A 19,958-nucleotide genomic window follows, 5' to 3' on the forward strand; every position below is an offset into this window, starting at 1 on the left:
GGTAAAATACATAAAAACACTTTTCTAGAAATTAGATAACTTTCTAAAAGTCTACCAATGAATATGTGTCCAACTGAAATTTTAAAAAAAAAACTATGAAAGCAAAGCAGAACATCTATAAGTAAATAAAGAATGGAAAGGATGGTTCACTCAAATAAGAAAGTAAAGGCGGGTCGGTAAACATTTAAAAAGTGGGGGAAGGTAGGAGGTCAGCACAAAACCCAAGAAATAAAAAATTACTTTATTATAAAAATAAATTTCAAAATAATTTACCTTCCCACATTATCAAATAAAGATATGGATCAAACGCCCAAGAAAATTCAGCAAAATGATGCTTATAAATATTAAGCCCTTTAGAATTATCACACCATTTCTTCCAACTTGCACACGATGTTAGACTTGATTAACACCTACAGATTAGAATTAACATCCATGAATCGGATTCTCTGTTTCTTTCACCTCTGAAGAAACGTCTATCACAATGACGGAAAAGTGCATGTGCCCGGAAGACAGGATGCCCACGACCGGGCGACATGCGGACTCCGGAGCTCCTCCGGGGGGAGGAGGCGGGGACTGATGACTGACAGTACCCAGACCTCGCCCGCACTGAGCCCACGCAGCCACACGCGTGCGCACTCGCGGTGGGGACACACTCACGCCCACAGAGAAAAGCAGGAGGAGGCGGTCCCCCTCCGGGGAGCCGCGCGGCACCCAGAAAAGGGCTGCTGAGCCCGCATCTCCAGTCCTCCCAGGCAGCTACCGGGACGTAGGGCAGTGAAAAGCGGGCAGAGTGAACTAATGAAAACCCACATATAAACACACAGCACTCAACTTACAGCTTAATTGTTGGATAACCTCGAACTCCAAACTCTGAAGCAATGCCTTGATAAGAAAAAGAATAAATAATTCTAAATTTTTTTAAAATGAGGAACTAGGTAATAAATGAACCTTTTTACTTAGAAATATATAGATATATTTACACATACTTATACAGATATACTGTGTTAAGTCTAAAAAGAATATAAACACACAAAAAGAAAAAAAGACATTCTCACACAAAATAATTACTTAATAAATCTAATTTATAGCCTGCATAAAATATGACAAGAAGTGTCAAAGTTTAAATTTTGTCTCTAAAGTACTTATTTTAAAAATAATTTAAAAAAATATGTATGTATAAACACAGGCATAAATAAAGTTTCACTTCTCATTTGACTTCATTTCCAGCCCAAATATTTCTTTAAAAAAACAGAAGGGGGAGGGGCCCGCCCTTCCTTTAATGTTTCTGAGTCTTAAAAGAACCACATTTTAATCCTGAAAACATAAGTTGCATCTGTAAAATTATTAAACTTCTATAATCAATATATGAACTAAAAGCAACTTCGTCCACAGGTTTTAGAAGTTTCTGCTTCTGTCATGACCTGGAAATCAGTTCAACTGACAAAAAGATTATTCTGAAATTGTCACATTAAAATGAGATAGTTGCTACAGTGGCATCTTTTTAAGGAGAATAAATAGTAACAAAACAAGCTAACAAGAATTGAACTTCAAGAATTACAGAAATCACAACAGCAAAGGAATCTTATATTACTTGATAGATCCAAGGCAACTGGGACAAGAAAATGAAATATTCTCACTTTCTAGACTATATATAATATATTTATACAACTATCCCAGTATCCGTAAAGCACGCTGTATTTACTGACATGATCTCTCCACTGGTTACTTTTCTTCTAGTTGCACGGTATTTTCTTAGCACCACCAGGTATGAGGAGACCGCTTCCCCACGTGGGTTCTGGTTTACCAGACCCCTTAGTGACGTTACGCTTTGACTTCAAATCAATCCCGCCAACACACGAGAATAACGACAAGGCCAACTGGTGGCAAAACAGCATCCCAAACCCCTTGGACTTCCTCTGTCAGCTCCAGAGCATCCCTCTCAAACGTGGAGGGGTCAGAAAGTGGGTTCCAGGAGAGGCAGCACAGACAACTGGGGGACAAAGCAGGGGACTCAGGTCCTGAAGATCCAGGTCCTGCCTCTGAACTGCGGCGTGACCTCAGACCGACTGCTGCCCTAACGCAGCACCTGTGCCCATCTCACGTTCAGGATTTTCTGCACTAAAGTGTATTCTAACTGAAGACTGCTGTTCCAGACTGCCTTCTTCAAAGGACAAACACAGAACGATTCAGGGAAACTACGTGGGTCAAGTTCGTTCTTCATTTCTCCCGTCCCAAACTCAGGAGGCTGGTAAACGCAAGCCCTCATTCCCTCCAACCAGAACTCACTAGAAACTGCCACGGGTGAAGACTAATGTAATTCAGTGGACAGAGGGGAGAGCCCACTACAACCCCTTATATAAGTTGGCGTGAAATTTATTTATACACAAATCAAATGAAAAACTGAAACATGCAATCCATGAGAAAACACACTGGTGACATTTTATAGTTTGATGCTGTTTCCCAGATTAGGCTACGGAGAGGCGTTCGACCCCATCACTCCATCTCTGGGGCCTCACATGTCGATATCCAGAGGACGGTGATGGATGCTGCCACCCTCTCTGCAGTCCCCTGGCTCCCTGGACATTAGCCTCCATTCCTAACAGAATTTCAAGTGCAGTGACTCCTAAAACTGCACACTTAGGTTTCCCGAGAGGAAAATGGGGGCATCACAAAAACAAGCACACAAACAAAGCACGAATTACAGGCGCGTAAGGACCCAGGCCAGGGTTCCGGCTTCTCCATTCACTGCCTGTGCAGCTCTGCAGAATTCTTCACCTCTCTGACCACTGCCCCTCCGAAGACAGCCCTCCTCTGGTCGGGCTGTGGGTGGGACTCGGACATGAGTCCCTGGAAAAAGAGCCCCTCAGAGAAGCTAGCGCACAGAGACCCTCAGACGCCAGTGCGTTTCCTGTCTCTTCCTGACCCTGGTCGCAGTAATTATCTCCTGGCAATCCTATGTACCGATGACATTCATTAGAAGAAGCACATGTAGAGTATCTTCTAAGTGGCTTTACGAGACATCCAACTACATGCTGAAACAATTCTGTGGGGGAAAATGTTAATGTTGTTTTTCAAATAATACTATACTTAGGTAGATTTGGTAACCTTTTTAGGATCAAGTGTTGCTTAGGTAGCAGGGCTGAGACTGCAACTTAAGTCTGAGTTTATAATTTTGTTCCATTTTCATTAGAGAATAGTTTGTAATGAAATCTAAGGTTGACTCCTTTATAAATTGAAGAACCCATTTGTAACCTGAATAACTTCCCCTGAAGTTTTGTCACTTAAAATGCTCATAAGTGGAGGTGAGACATGAAGCCCTGTTTCACTGTTTTCTCTTCGACGTGGTAACACCTGGAAGAGACAGAGGCGGGTCACGGTGGTCTCGGATTCAGGCCCAATTCCGCCTCCAACTTTGCTGTTCGAAACCACTCACAGTCATTTCACTGCTAAGGACCTGCTGCTGCTGCACCTGTACAATGGGAGGGAGGAGGAGGAGGGAGCTGAGCTCAATCTGAAGTCCTCTTCAGCTCAGATACACGACTTTTCGCAGTCCTTAGGGCCACTCCGTGTCTGATATAAATGGGAATACCGTGGTGGGGGGGAGGCTTGTCCTGCGGGAGTTGCTCCGCAAGGTCAGGTGACACACTGGGTTGCCACCACTTGGGGGAGCAACGGAGCTACTGGTGTCCAGTGGGTAGAGGCCAGGGATGCTGCTGAACGTCCTACAATGCACAGGAGCTCCTTCTGCCCCCGAAGAAAAGATCATCTGGCTCAAAATACCCACAGAGCCACGTGTGAGCAACCCTAGGGTACAATCACTGACCACAGGGGCTTGTAATCCGTGGACAAGGAATCAGAGCAAAAACGTTATTGGCCCAATGCCATTGCAAGTTTATACATCAAAGGGAGGTAAAATATGATCTTTACCTATGTCACACTTGAGGAATACATAGAATTTCAGTGGATTCATAATAAAAATCAATACATCATTACAGCTAACATCATAGCTACTTTAAATTCCAAACAAAAATTTTAACACTCAATTTTGAAGGGGTATGTACAAAGAGAGAAGCTAAAATACGTATGTGAATTTACAATGGACACTATACAACTTTTAAATGTTATCTGCTTATAGGATTACTAGTTTAAACCAGGCACCAAGACATTTGGGGCACAAGTGCAAACTCACAGGGCGGAACGGATCGTGGCAGCTCCCCCGCTCTGGTTCAAGGTCTAGCAGAGATTCCCCGCACCGCGAGCAACTGCAGACACTCCCGCACAGGACAGCGCTGCTCCCCCCAGACACCGCTTCTCCCCCCAGACACCGAGGGGCTTCCTGCACTTGATCACTGAATAACCATCCCTCCCTGAGCCAAAGTCCTCAAGGAGCTATTCATCGAAATGATACCTCGCCTTAATTGGTGATTCTCCAACTTAAGCTGGGGCAGCAAAATCACCTGAAGTCCACGTACAAACACAGATTCTGAGCACCCAGCATCGGAAATTTTCGTGGTAGGACTGCTGTGGGCCCCTGGAACACGAATCTACATGAGCACCCCAAGTAATCCGAATGCAGGCAGCATGCAGACGGCACCCCGAGAAATGCTGATTCTGAGACCGCCCGAGAAGCAGCCCACGGGGACAGAGATGCCATCAAACAGCCACCCCTTTGGTGCCTTACAGTTAGATACGAAGCATGCTGGCAGCCGGCTTGAAAAAAAAAGTTCAATTTCTTTACCTTTCTGATTCCAAGTTTTACTAATCTGCCTGCACTGGAGCTGCCTTGAAGTATTTCAAGAGACTTTAAAAATTATATGCCAAAAATCTATTTGTAATCTCTAAACAATCATTCTTGAATACTTCGACTTTTTTTAGGTACTAACAAGATAAATTTCTTTTTCTCCATAGCACATTAAATGTCTCTTTGATGCTGTAATAAAATGAAAAATCCGTCACTGACACCAAACACTCAGTAATACCAGGCAAGTTACATAGGTTTATCAGTTATCGTCTGTCAGTCCCCACTAGAATGCAAATTCCGCGAGAGTAGAGACGTCTGTCTGTTCTGCTCACTAACGCATCACCAATGCCTAGGCCATCTTGGGGTCCATCCTGGAATATGCCGAGCACTCATTACACACCTGCTGAATGAATGCTTGCTCCACAGCGTTCAACGCAAGACCGACTTGTCAATACGCTCTGTTTGTGTGCCTCCAGCAGCCTCAGGATTTGCACACAAGCCCCGCTGTGCAGGCTGGAGACAGCTGGCTGGGAGGGGTGGAGGCTCAGCAGCCCACATCCCAAGACGACAGAGCAGAAGGTGAGCAGCTCTGAGCACAGGGCAGTCCTCGGCAATCAGCAGTGCCCCCTCCGCCTGTTCCTGACGCTGGAGGTGTGCTTCAGGTAGCGTGCTCAGTTTCTGTTTCGTCCAGTGCCACCGCTATAGAGGTTATTTCCTCCCATTAATTCAGTATAATGTATAACATAATGGTAAGTGTACAAAAAAATCAAATCTGTAACAATTATACTATCAGAGGCAAAAAATGTAAATCTCGTAGTGGGTCACAAATATGAAATGCCCCACCATAAAGTAAAGCTACAAACTGTACATGAATTCTTAAGATCTATAAGAATATTGTTTTTTTGTCACAGCATTTAAAATACTTTCTTCTCTAAGCTACTCAGAAAAAAGTCTTTGTTATTTTTCTCCAATCATAGTGCCACTTAATAAATACTGAAAAAACCAAGGAATCCGATAGTATACATTTTGACAGATGTACACTGTTAATTATCACTGTAGCACCACATGAGTAGTTCGCCATCGCGATTTTTGCTGATTTACAGGAACTGTGTTTCTTACTGCCTTTGTGTTCCCATGTTCCTTCGCACATTACTTTCTCACTCCACGGAACGATTCAAGAGACCACAAGAGCATAGAGGGGTTTAAGGTTTTACTGCACTTGTTGGTTGGTTCCTCCTTCTCCCTCGACTAGACTAGAGGGGTTTGCGTTGGTCCGTATTCAGTTGCTACAGACCAGAGCAAGGCGTGACGAGCAGTAGCGACTAAATGTTGACTGAATGAATGAATGACTATATGCATGAACGTATGAATGTGCATGTGCAATCAACATAAATGCAAAGACACAGTTAACTTACTTTGGGGAACAGCAGGTCAAAGGAGCAATTTCTTAAACTCTGCTTAAAGCTTCTTTCAAGAAACACCAACTCAAGCATATTACTCTGTCTCTCTCTACAGCAATTCCTGCCATGGATCTCTTCTCCCCGAGTTTCAACAACTCGCTTGTGGAACTCTGCATTCCATCTCTAACACTGTGTCTGCCCTCTAGTTCCTGCTCCCATACATCAATAAAGCAAAATATGTACCGCAAATTCAAACCAGCTGCTACCGCAAAAATCAGACAAAATTAAATTGTGTACTTTTCTCTACATAAGCAGCGGTGGTGTAGTTCACTAGCTATGCTCAGAATCTGACACTGTTATTTCCAACTATCCTTCTTCCTATCACAGAGGTAACCTATTGCGTCTGCGATTTCACCCGTGACTGTGTCTGAGACCTCCCGAGTCCTCCTCTCTCCACTGCCAGCCACCCAAGTCTGGGCTCCCCGCACCCCCCTCCCAGATGCATCCACAGTCACCCTGATTCTTCTGTCCCTCCTCTCTCCTCTTCTTTCCATTCGGAGTGTAGCAAGTCACTGGCCTTCTCAAAAATGTGTAACGGCTCTTAACTGACAACCAATAAAGTCCAAAACACTTTGTCCCACCTGAGGGGCCCTTAAAATCTGTCATTACCCCCGAGCACCTTACAATGCATTAGCCGTTGTGGTAAGGGTTTTGCATATGAAATATCAATACCATCCTCCCAGTCAAGAGGATTAAAATTCTTCCATTTGCAGGCAAGACAACTAAGAGACTGAGCACTTCCAGAAGCTATAAAAACAGGACATGGCCGAGATGGGATGAAAACATAGGTCTGTCTTGTTCCAAAACTGTGTCTAGAGTACAGTGCCGATTTTCTAAAATAACTCCCACTTTCTTCATTAATCAAAGGGAAAGGAAACATACATTTATTGAATACTACAAGAGGCTTTACAGATACCACGTCGTTGAAATCTCCAAGTAACCACGAGAGAGGAGCTACAGCAGAAACCCAGCGGTGCAGTATGGATGCTGGGCCTGCTGAGGAACCTTCTGGTCGAACTCAGACTCTCTGAAGCCACGCTCTTTCCAAACTGCTATGGTAACTTATCTTTCTCCCCACCTGATTTTACCTTTTTTGAAATCTTTAAAACGGGCATTGGTGGCCTTTTTCTGTAAAGGGTCACAGATGTTTTAGGGGGGTGCAGTCTCTGTTACGACTCACTCGGCCACGGGGACATGAAACCAGCCACAAACAGGCCGGCAAGGCTCTGTTCCAACGAAGCTCCACTTACAAGACCAGGCAGTGGCCAGATTTTGTTCACGGGCTGCAGCTGGCCAACCCCTTCTTTAAGTCTATTCTCTGGCACGTTCTTAATAAGCTCACTGCCAACAGCTCTGGTTTTGCTCTAATATTCCCCCTCGTCTCAATACCCTCCTCATCCTCACCTGCACGTATCCTAACTGAACTTGCCCTTCACCTTCCCATCTACACCCCGACCCTGCCACCTTGGATGACTCAAACAACAAACTCTCAGGCTTCATTCCCACGGCAACACCAAAGGTTCACTGCTCAAACTCCCACAGTTGCCCCGGGCCCCTAATGAACTCCAGGGGCTCAAAACAGAAACGAGGGCTCACACATCGCTGCATATCGCACATGCAATGGTCAATTCATTTAATTCTTAAAGCACAGTCTTAAATTAAGATACCTTTACTTTTTGTGACCAAAAATATGTATGCATTTCTTCCTCCTACCTTGAACACTGCTTTGCATACCATAAACATTTTCATTAGGAGAACAGGTGAGAGATGAGCTGAGCGAATGCTTACTCGAGTAGGAAGTGGCGTCCATCTTCCCAACTTTAACAGGAGAACCCATGCTTTTCATCTCAACACCAACTTCATTCCAAACCGGTTCCAGCTTTTTACAATGACCACACCATGGTGCATAAAACTTGTTGAAACAAAAACAAAAACAACCACTAAAACTCTGTGCTACCGTGAATACCAATCTTAATTTTTAAAGAATCTATTTGACAAAGCGATGTGATAATAAACTGTATTAGACAAAAAAAACCTCTAAATGTAATTTTCAAATTGGTTAACACAGTGACAAACACACACCTAGATAGGTTAACTCCCGACATACACCTCAATGCTGACACTACGTTAGGGTATTTTAAATAACTACCAATACATCTTTAAAATAGACATATGATTTACAGTAACAGCATCTTAGTTTCCAAGTGGTGTGTCCATGGTACACATAAAGTAAGACCACCAAACACCATACACACACTTTATTTCTACCTATCCAGTTCTCCTGTAAATATTCCAATGCAGCAGGTGTCTTTGCTACATCAGGCGTAACCCCTGGGGAGCACGGGAGGCCAGTAAGATGGCTGGTTCAGCAGAGGGGAAGGACAGGCCAGTTACACTGAAACCACGGGTCTCCCTTCTCTGCCATCACCGCCGCCAGGGGTGGCACCGGGTGTGAGGTGGAACGGTGTGGCAAACTGCGTGCTGCACCTCCACGACACAGGACTTAACTACTTGTTAACACTACACTGTGGACATGTTCAAGCACACACGAGACAGAGAGAGTTTCACCGTGGGCCTGGCCTTGCCGTCTACAGTCTGGCCTCGCCAAGTGTCAGCTCTGTGCCCCTGTTACCCTATCTCTCCTGCTGCTGCTCTACTTAGTGACTGAGGCACGGAAACACACCCACACCGTAAGGGTTAATATGGTCCAAACTTGACAGTGAGGAAAGGAAGGCGAAAATATGGCTTTCTTCCCTAGTAAGATGAAATACGATGTTGAGTGTCAGATGACTGATTATGGACACCGTCCCTTGGACGACATGACGAAACTGAGAGTGAATGCTGTAGAAAATCAGACCACAATCCCCCTCAGACAGAACCCACTAGTTGACCTCACTGGAACTTCATCAAAACCAGGTTCCTTCCCAGGAACATGAGGCCCTGGGGTTTATTTTAATATAAAACACAGAAAGTACTCCCTAAGAAACCAGAATTGAGTAGTATACCTAATACTAAATGCACGTACTTGGGGAGGAAGATAGAAAAATAACACTCAAAATGGTTGGGGTGGTTACCTAGTACAAAAGAATGACATACTCACATCTACAAGCCAAATGTCATCTTTTCGGCTGTCTTTAAACCTAAAAAAAACAAGAAAATAAATCTATGTATGTTTCCACTTCACCACTGAATAGTAGAGGTGGGGATAATCAATCGATAAGTACAGGATTGTGGAAGAAATCCTTCCAATAAACATTTAGGCACAAGTTTTACTCAGAGGCCTCTCTGTCTTGCCCACAACACACCTAGTAAAAGTAAACAGAGAGCTGGTAACACAGTGCAGCGGTACGTGCCAGAAACAAACACACGCCTCGCTCGGTGCCTGCCCCTCCGCTCCACTTCCGCCTGGCGTTACCGTGGGCACAGCAGGCCTGAGGCTGCCATCCTCGGAAAACTCCACTTGTCTTTGGCTGTCCTTGGTTGGCATTTGGAAACTTGGATTTCAGCGGATAAAGGGCAACTCATTGGTCTCACAGTGAGCAAACAAGGCAGTTTGGTTAGAACATTTCCTTCTGGCCCTTTCTGACCCCCACCCAAAGAGAAAAAAGGGACAGGGATTATCGGCCTATTCAGCTACTGATAGGAACCCCACGAGAATGTCCCATCACGCTGCCGAGCAGGGGCAGCTCCGGCACCTACAGTGTGGCACAAATGGCAAGGCCCCCAGCGGGGGTCTCCCAGCTCCATGAAAGGCCTGGTGAGAGCCCCTCCACCTCTGGGGATGGGCGCCGTGGAGCCGCCTTTGGCCCAGTGGGGTCCTAGGCACAGAGACCTCCTGGGCCCGCCTGGCTCAGGGACGGCTCCTCCTGCTTGAGTGGAATGGAATTGGGTGAGGCCTCCACCACCATGACAGAGACTGTCCTGCACCAACCACGGAGGGGGACCTTATGCCACGCAGAAGGCCGCAGGATTGTCTGCCCCACTGTCCCCCCACCTCCTTCCCCTCGCTTATAAGTGCCACCGTGTTGTCACTGACTTGTGGGGCTGTGGCTAACAGCTTGGCCACTGGCCGGTGTGGCATGTGAACAGAACCCCCTGTGAACAAAAGACACTTACATGGAGACTGTTTCCGCCCCTAATGAGAGTTTCTGTGCCACAGGGATGCTCACCAGAAAGGCCCCTATGCTGACAAAGGGAAACGTAACCAAGGAGCACACGAGGCTTGTCAGCTCAACTCGGAAATCAACTGTCCTTTGCCCCGGAGCAGGCAGGGGCACAAGTGACAGCCTGCTGGGTGCACGTGAGGATGGAGAGGCAGGTACATCCTGGACCGGGCTGGCACGCACGAGCCAGCCTGAGGACACCGTTCTGCCCGTCAGAGCCTGAGGTCAGTGGACCAGGGCCTTCACACGAGAGGACAGGTCACACCCCTCTCGATGCGGGGCCAGCCCTGCCAGAGTCGGGGTCCACAGAGCACCTGTCTGAGGAAGGCGAGAGTTGGGGGTGTCTCTGCCTGCTCATCCCCTTCCTCCTGCCCAGGCCAAGTCACGGCTGTCAGGCCGCTCTAAAGGAGGTCTACAGTGACGTTTAAAGAAATGACCGCCCTGTGAACAACGGCTCCCCCCAGAATCAGTTTCTGTAAACAATCGATGAGTGTACCCCAACTGGCCTGGCTGGTAAAGTGCCCTACAGGACCCTCAGGCCTTCTGCTTTCCCAAAACAGCACTGTGTCCAAATAACCGGCCGCTATACCAATGTCACTGTGTGGGGCTCAAAATGAATGTAACAACTGAGGCTTGACTCACTGCTATGATGCCAACCAAAAGGCAGAAACAAAAAAACAGAAACAAAAGAAAAAAAGGGCACCAGCTCCCCAAGTTCCATTTCCCCAGGTGGAACTGTACCAGGAAGGGGTCGGGGGACCAGCACAGACCCAGGGGGTTCCTCTCACTGCTGAGGACCACCAACCCCAAGGCTTCTGCTTCTGCCTCTGCCTCTCAAGGCCCCGTGGGCAGAGGGAGGGGCAGGAGTGGGAAGGCACCCAGTGCACATGGTGGAAAGTGACTCAGCCAACCAAGCCTTCCATGATGAGGTCTCTGCAGAGATGCTGAGGAAATGCCTACGGTGGGGCCCCCCAAACCCATAAAGGCAAGTGGGTTGGGCATGCAGATGAATATCCAAGTAGGGCAGGCGTGCGTGGGGAGGGCAAGTTTATGACCACAACTCCCTCCAGAGACTGCAGGGCACTGGCTGTACAGAATCTGGTGAGGGGAGGGCAGCTGGCCCCTGGAGGCCTGGGAGGGGGGCGGGGAGGGAAGGCTTGGAATTGCCTGAAAGATCACAGATCGGGTTTCCACCTGGAGCAGGACTCCTCACCCACTACAAGCAAAGCCTTGTGATTAACGCTGTGGTACTACAAAGAACAAAATAACGAGAAAAAACACACACAGTATGGTCCCAAACTCCAGCACTGCTAAGGGAGATTAAAGAAGAAAAAACATAACAAGTACAGGTAAAATAATAAAATGGAACATAAGTTGAGTGCTACATTTTGGGGTTTTTTTAATCTTAGAACAGTGCCATTTGAGAACAACCCAGTTTTGTACATATATAGCACTGGCAACTAGCCCGAGAACCAAACTAGTACTATGTAAGTTACTGGCTCGATTATTAAAAGATTAAATTCATACAAGTACCCAAAAGAAAACACCATTTAAAAAATATGTATACTCACGATTCATCCAAATCTTCTACAAATCCTTTACAGAGAGCCACACCAAGCAAAAAGACTGAAAGAAAAAGACACAACATACAATAAATGCTGATCTTTCATCTGACTTGTATACTATTGCTCAGTCACCTATCCTGTTATTTTTTACAACCTACGAAAACACTTCATCGTTGAGCCATCCCAGAGCACAAGTGATGCACAGCACAAACAGTTCATTTGGTTAGTAAATATTTACTCTGCACGCAGCCATACCATTACAGGCAAGGTAACGCTGGTGAATCAGAGGTTCTTTTTAAACATGCTTTCACTTTCATGCTATTTTCCCTTTTGAGCATTCCATCTTTGGGGAATAGAGACAGGAATCGCGCTATGTTTCCCCAACACCAATGATCTCCTGGGTATTAACTCCGAATGCCATTCCAAATACTGTTAGTTTTCATCCCAAATTTATGGATAGAAAGAACGCTGAGCTCCACCCTTAATCCATATGAGGGAACCGAGTCTAGCATGTCTTGGGAACTGAGTAAAGGCAGCCCAGAAAGAACCAGGGGCTCGGGGGCTAAGAACAGGCCCATGCGGTCCCGGAGACCTGAGCCTGCCCTGCCCCTTCCCGGGCCACCCCTCTCTTCGGCCCCTTCTTGGAAAAGGACAGGACTCGGAACCTAAAGCCAAAGCAGGGGTGGCAACGAGCTGGGAAGGTCGCATCCTTCATGCCTATCAGTGCAGCCAGCGCCCCGGAAAACTTCCAGCCACCGACAATCAGAATCGAACAGCCGCGCCCTTCGCGCATGTGGGGCTAGTCTCGGGCAACCCGCATGGGGCAGCAGCCACGGTCGGGGGCATCTCAGCGGCCCCCCTCGCATCGCTACCGCCAGGCCTGTACCTAAGGTGCACAGCCGCAGGGCGACCCCGCGTGTCTGAGCGGCCATGGTCGCTACAGGAGAGCAGGAGAGCAGGAGAGCAGGAGAGCTGCAAGTCCAGAGAGAGACACAAGTTGCCGCCGCCAGCGATCCCGGAAGAGGAACAGAGTGAGGATGGGAAGCTCGGCGCAGGGGGGGGGGGGGGNGCCACGGTCGGGGGCATCTCAGCGGCCCCCCTCGCATCGCTACCGCCAGGCCTGTACCTAAGGTGCACAGCCGCAGGGCGACCCCGCGTGTCTGAGCGGCCATGGTCGCTGCAGGAGAGCAGGAGAGCAGGAGAGCTGCAAGTCCAGAGAGAGACACAAGTTGCCGCCGCCAGCGCTCCCGGAAGAGGAACAGAGTGAGGATGGGAAGCTCGGCGCAGGGGGGGGGGGGGGGGGGGGGGGGCAGGCTGGCCACGGGTGTGCTCCCCAAACCCCGCCGGCCTCCGCCTCCGAGCATGCGCGGAAGTAGAGCGCAGGCGCAGATTGGGGGCGCACGCGCAGTCACGCCTTCAAAGCGTTAGCCTTCTCGGGGCCCCGGGGAGCGTGGGAATGGAGCGTGAGGTCGCTGTCGGGTGCAGGCAGAAGAGAGTGGGTGGCTTGGAGGCGTTTCCGGGAAGTTCAATTCCCGCTAAATTTGAAAAAAGGGGTAGATTTCTACCACGTAGCTTGAGGCTGGACTCGGCTAATGCCAAGGCATTCCCTTGCTGCTTTCATGCAGTGGGTGATCAAATTCTTAAAGAGGTGTTAGCAGTGGTTAGAAAGGCTAGGAAAGGTTAGGTGGCTGCGGGACCCTGCATATACTATTTCAGCGGTGGTTTTGGAATCGTCTTTGAACCATTTTGCAAAATGGGAGAGCTGTCTTTCCGTAGAAAGCTGCATTAATGCATTGTTTTGCCCATTAAAGCAGTCCCTGTTAAATTTTTTTTTTGTCTTGAAAACAAAAAACGAAATGGATCGTTGGATATATTTTTGATGATTTGTTCCTCTATGTTTTCTTGTAGAAATAAGTAAAGCACTTCTACAAAATATTAAAATGGGTATTTTTCTACCCAATGAAAATGATTTATAAAAGCAATAAAAAGTTGTATATGATTGTTAGAGCCGCAAACTCTATGCCTAATTCAGATGAGATCAGTTTTATTGAAAGTGTGCTGTGAGAACACAAATGTGTGGATTGTTAATGTCGGCTGATTCACCTTAGGTTCAAAGTTCCAACAGGCAGAAATCTCATAAACATTGCTATTCCCAATGACAAGAAGGTTAAATTATAATCTGATTGAAAGTAAGCCCTAGGTTTCCTCCCTTTTATGTACATAGCATGACATCCAATGCAGACCTTCAGATTCAAATATATTTTAAGTGAGTATCTGGTTTATTCTATAAACTTGATATGCACAAATATTTAGTCCTCTTCAAAGTTCTCAAATTAGGAAATACAGATGAGGGTCCAGGGGCTCAGGAGGTAATTAACTGAAGAGCTAAAAAGGATGGGCCCTCTATTGAAACAAAGTCTCAGACTCCAGAGGTGGTGTGTCTATCTGTCCTCCTTTCCATTCTTTATTTTTTGAACATCACTTTTATTTCTGATTTAGGTGAAAGATAAAACACAACAGGTCAGATTGTTCTCAAGCTAAGAACATGGCTTTTTCTTGAAAAATTAACAAATACAAAAAAACAGCTATAAAGTTATATACTAAACCAAGTAAAACACCAGGATAAACTATATGTGAAAAATGAACGAACTGCCTAAACCTTGCCCTTTCAATAATGATGTAATTCAAGTTTCAAACCATCCTAACTCTCCTTCCCATCTCTGAATTTCTGTAGCACACTTTGTGTGATTCATAGCTCACCTCATTGTACTGTTTATATTGCTTTTATAAAGACAGTCACTGATTATATCTCAAGCTACACCGTGACTGCCCCGAGGAGAGAGACTTCACAGTATCCATTACTACTATGTAACAGGCACCCAGCACAGGCTAGTTGGCATTTACGTTTTGGCCAACACTTCCCTGATCCAGTTGGAGTGAAAAGGATGATGTACACTGGTGGCAGGATTCAGAATTGAGGAGAGTAAGATACAAATTACAAAACAGAGTCAACGTGTATTAGGCTGCTGCCCAGAAAACAAGGGCCAATATAGCTTTGATGTGGTACTACTAAAACTACAATGTTACCAGGCTATAGTATTATTCTCAGCAGCACAATATTTAAATGAAAGGAAAAGCCCCAAACACACACACACACACACACTTTATTGCAAGCAAAGTTTATATACCAACTGTTAACTACTATTCTATTTCATGTCATCAAGATGTGTAGATGATAGACAGTCCAAACCAGCATGCTGAAGTTGTGATCATTCAATCAAAAGCAATCCTGACATTGCATTCTTGCACCTTGTGAGGATGATCTGGAAAACCCGTGCTACCCCTTCCACCTTCCTGCGCATCATGCCTGAATTCTTGCCATCTACATAGAAAGTTCATGTGAGCCTACCGAATTCCGCAGGTCAGCTTCAGCAGGTCTGTTGTGCCAGCAAGGCTTTCAAATATATCCAGGTGCTCAATAATGTCATGGAGGGCCTGGGCTATTGGTTTCAGCTGAGCATCTGTGTTTTCTGATACTTTGTAAGTCCTCGCACACTCCTCATCTACATCAGATAAACAGACCCACTCTGGCTCTTCACAGACTCCTCAAAAGGGGTCAACAGATCTTCTAGTTCCTTCTGCTGCAACAGGACAAAATCCAGTTCTTCTTCCAGCCTTTTCTGGCTCAGTTTCATTTTCTCCGCTTCACCATGAGAAACAGTAACCTTCTCTCCCTTCTCAACTAGTGGGCAGTCCCAGGCACTGGCTGGGGACAAATCGGACATGTATCAGCTTCTACCTTCAATAAGCAGGGCACGCATATTCCATCTCACATGGTAAAAGTAAAGGAAAATCGTATAGCTAGTATATCATAATATAAATTGCAACAGATTGAAAATAGTGTGTTTTATCAGTATGTTATCTGACCATACACAGGTTGTCTATAGCAAAAGATAAAACTATGCCTGGATTGGGAACTTTAAAAATGCACTCATTAGTAATATCTTTGTAAATAATAATAATTGAAACTAAAATATTCATAGAACTAAATAAGGAAGAAAATGTGTCTATTGAAACTGCAAGAACAGCAAAATCTGCATTGGAGAAATTTATCGCATTCAGAGAAATTTATAGACATAAATGCTTTTTTAACTTTAGGGCAAAAAAGAATGTTAGTGATCTAAAATTTCTCCTTAAGAAGAGAAGTAACAAGGGGGGAAGATAAACAGGACCGTTCATTTATTGTGCCAGAAACTATGCCCTGTACTGAAAACCTAGCGTTGGCCACCACAGACCCAGAGCAGTTCACTTCCTAGAGGGTGAGAAGAGTTTTCACCTACAAGGTATACGTATGCTCAGGCAGTGATCTAAATGCTTTACATGCATTAACTCGTTTACAGAGAGAGAAGAACAAGGTACGAGAAAGAGTCAAAGAAGTCCCAAAGCGTGTCTCTTCGTCCAACCAATAATATGGACAAATTTGCGTTAGAGTGAATTCGGAACTAGAGTGAGAACATGTGAGGGAGGATGAAGGAGTGAGAAGACATCTGAAACATCCAGAAATCAGGACACCTTCCAAGAGGCAGGCTGAATCATCCGTCAGGCCCAGAGAAGTGGAAGCCAGCTTCGTTTTGGACTAGCTCCAGTGAGTCACTTCTGCACCTACTCCATCCCCCCTCTCTGCATGCCAACCCCAGAAGGGTAAAGCCCCAGTTGGCGAGCTGGGGAAGGCAGAAGGAGAGAAGATAAAGCAGGACCCTTCTCCGAATGCAAGCTTCCAGCCAAGAAAGAATAAACTCCAGGGAGGGAGCAGGAAGATTTTCCTCTGGGAGAAAATGGGAAGTAGACTTTCCATTTCCTCTGGGAAGTAGACTTTCCATTTCCTCCGGGAAGTCTCCTTCAGAATTTTGATTAAGACTAGACCCCTCTGTGCCTATTATCAGACTGTGTTTGCAACTTAACGTTTGTCGGCTTGTCAGGGTTTTTATACAGGGTCGTGGGGGCGGGGAACTCCACTCTGAGAAACATTTAATTAATAAAAGGAGGACAACCAGGTATATTTTATGTGGATACTATTGCTTATTCAGCATATTAATTGCATTAATAATATTAGGACCAAAAGAAGGGCATAAATATAGACAACAGAGGTGAAAAAAATAACACCATCAGAGCATATGTGAAAAATTAAGTGAAATAAAAATGTTCTAAATATATAACTTACCATGACTGGCTCAAGAGCTACAAAAGCAATATTTAGATAGCATTTAAGGAAACTGGATCAGAAGTTTGAAATTGTCTCATAAACAAAATGTGTTATCCAGCTTTTTTATGAAATAAAAATCTGTTACAAACTCTTCCAGTGAATAGAAAAATATGAAACAACATCCTATTTGCTCAATAAGCTAGTATAAACTTGTTAACAAAACCAGAGGAGGCATGCATGAAAAAGGAATATACAGGTCAATTTATTCATAAACAAAAGTGAAAAAAATTTCAAATGAAACATTATCAAACCAGATACAGTAGTGAATCAAAAAAGACATTTTTTTTTTCCAGAAAAGCAGGCATGATTTAACATTAGAGGGAAGACTGATGTAAGTTTTTCAGAGTGAGAGATAAGTGATGAAAGATATGTAATCATTTAAATAAATGTGATAAACGAAGTTGAGATTCAGACTTCTGGCCAAGATAGAGGCGTACGTAGACACACTGTGCCTCCTCCCACAATGAAAAGAAGGACAACAACAAATTTAAAAACAAAAACAACCAGAACTGCCAGAAAATCGAACTGTATGAAGTCCAACAACCAAGGAGTTAAAGAAGAAACACACTCACCCAGACCAGTAGGAGGGGTGGAGACAGGCAGCAGGGCAGAGAAGATGAGGCAGAGGCCGAGAACTGGGGGGTCCCACATTCTCCTGCAGATAAACCGGGAGGAACAACTGGGGAGCAAGACAGACCCATAACCTGGGGCTCCGGCAGGGAAATAAAGTCTCAAACCTCTGACTGAAAACACCTGTAAGGGTTGAACCAGCAGGAGAAACTCCCAGCCTCACAGGAGAGTTCATTGGAGAGACCCACAGGGTCCTAGAATATACATAAACTCACCCCTGGGAACCAGCACCAGAAGGGCCCAGTTTGCTTGTGGGAATCAGGGAAAGTGACTAAAAACTGGCAGAGAGCAGAGCAAGGGGCACTGTCCCCTCTCTGACCCCGCCCCCACATACAGTGTCACAACCCAGCCACTGAGTTGCCTCACCCTGCTGAACACCCAAGGCTCTGCCCATCCCTACTTAACAGGGGCACTGAGACAAAAAGAAAAAATGGCCCAAATGAAAGAACAGATCAAAGCTCCAGAAAAAATACAACTGACAAAGAGATAGCCAACCTATCAGATGCACAGTTCAAAATACTGGTAATCAGGATGCACATAGAAATGGTTCAGTATGGTCACAAAATAGAGGAAAAAGTGAAGGCTACACTAAGCGAAATAAAGCAAAATATACAGGAAGCCAACAGTGATGGGAAGGAAACTGGGACTGAAATCAATGTTTTGGTTTGGCAGAAGGAAGAAAGAAACATTCAATGAGAACAGAATGAAGAAACAAGAATGAAAAAAAAAAATGAGGACAGGCTTAGGAATCTCCAGGACAACTTTAAACCTTTAAACCAAATCATAGATGTGCCAGAAGAAGAAGAGGAAGAACAACAAATTGAAAACTTTTTCGAAAAAACAATGAAGGAGAACTTCCCCAATCTGGCAAAGGAAATTGACTTCCAGGAAATCCAGGAAGCTCAGAGAATCCCAAAGAAGTTGGACCCAAGGAGGAACATACCAAGGCACATAATAATTACTTTATCCAAGATCAAAGATAAGGAGAGAATCTTAAAAGCAGAAAGAGAAAAGGAGAGAGTCACCTACAAAGGAGTTCCCATTAGACTATCAGCTGATTTCTGAAAAGAAACCTTACAGGCAAGAAAGGGCTGGAAAGAAGTACTGGAAGTCATTAAAGGCAAGGACCTACATCCAAGATGACTCTATCCAGCAAGGCTCTCATTTAGAATGGAAGGGCAGATAAAGTGCTTCCCAGATAAGGTCAAGTAAAAGGAGTTCACCATCACCAAGCCCTTATTATATGAAATGTTAAAGGGACTTACCTAAGAAAAAGAAGATAAAAAATATGAACAGTAGAATGACAACAAACTCACAGTTATTAAGTACTGAACCTAAAAAAATAAAATAAACAAAAATAAACTAAGCAAACAACGAGAATAGGAACAGAATCACAGAAATGGAGATCACAAAGAGGGTTATCAGCAGAAGAGTGGGAGGGGAAAGGGAGGAAAAAGGTACAGAGAATGAGTAGCATAAGTGGTAGATAGAGAATAGGGGGGTAAGAATATTGTGGGAAATGGAGAAGCCAAAGAACTTATATGTACGACCCATAGACTTGAACTAAAGGGGGGGAATGTGGGTGGGAGGGGTGTGCAGGGTGGAGAGAAATAAGGGGTGGGGAATGGGACAACTGTAATAGCATAATCAATACAATGTATTTTTTTAAAAAGTTGATACATGTCCTCTCCCAATCCTAACAGTAAACCAGCAGTAGTAGGACAATTCTTCCTCGGGGTGTATGAGCAGGTTCATTTCCAGCAGCCCTGGAATGAGCCTGAGCGGTTTTGCTAAACTCCCCACATCTCACTAAGTTCTGGTCCCGATGCCTGAGATGGGCAGGTTAATAACGTCGCTTTTGTAACCATGGATCCGAGGAGTTTTGGGATGGTTTTTAACAGCTCATCAGCATTGTTTGTCAGTAAGAGTGAACTTGATCGTTTGAATGTGCTCTTAGTGAGATGTCGGAGATCTGGCCTGTTTAGGCTGCTCTGTAGGGGGAATAAGCCTGTGACCAGAAAGATATTAAATCCCAGCCAGATGTGTGGACTCCATAGTTCTGGGCGTTCTATGCACATGCAGGTGGTTGCTGATATGAAAGGGAAAGTGGCTATAGCCATGAGCTACACAGAATAC

The 19,958-nt window shown here is 45.2% G+C and overlaps 1 protein-coding gene across 3 annotated transcripts in view; it reads right to left on the reverse strand.

The window, feature by feature from the left end:
• Positions 1-13,225, reverse strand: part of TMX3 (thioredoxin related transmembrane protein 3) — a 33,691-nt gene extending 20,466 nt beyond the window's left edge. The window contains exons 1-5 of one of the 3 annotated variants that reach the window (XM_037035628.1): positions 13,056-13,225; positions 11,936-11,990; positions 9,302-9,341; positions 7,990-8,113; positions 837-882 (exon numbers count right to left, since the gene is read on the reverse strand). In XM_037035628.1, coding sequence (XP_036891523.1) covers positions 837-882; positions 7,990-8,113; positions 9,302-9,341; positions 11,936-11,990; positions 13,056-13,101 — 311 coding nt within the window. In that variant the 5' untranslated portion in view covers positions 13,102-13,225. Of the gene's footprint in view, positions 1-836; positions 883-7,989; positions 8,114-9,301; positions 9,342-11,935; positions 11,991-12,815; positions 12,971-13,055 lie in introns of those variants that run through there. The other 2 variants (XM_037035622.1, XM_037035638.1) reach the window with 2 other exon arrangements.
• Positions 13,226-19,958: the final 6,733 nt, after the last annotated feature.

The sequence above is a fragment of the Sturnira hondurensis genome, unplaced genomic scaffold (genome assembly GCF_014824575.4).
Source record: "Sturnira hondurensis isolate 20B ecotype Veracruz unplaced genomic scaffold, ASM1482457v3 Scaffold0001872, whole genome shotgun sequence".
In the NCBI taxonomy this organism is placed as follows: Eukaryota; Metazoa; Chordata; class Mammalia; order Chiroptera; family Phyllostomidae; genus Sturnira; species Sturnira hondurensis.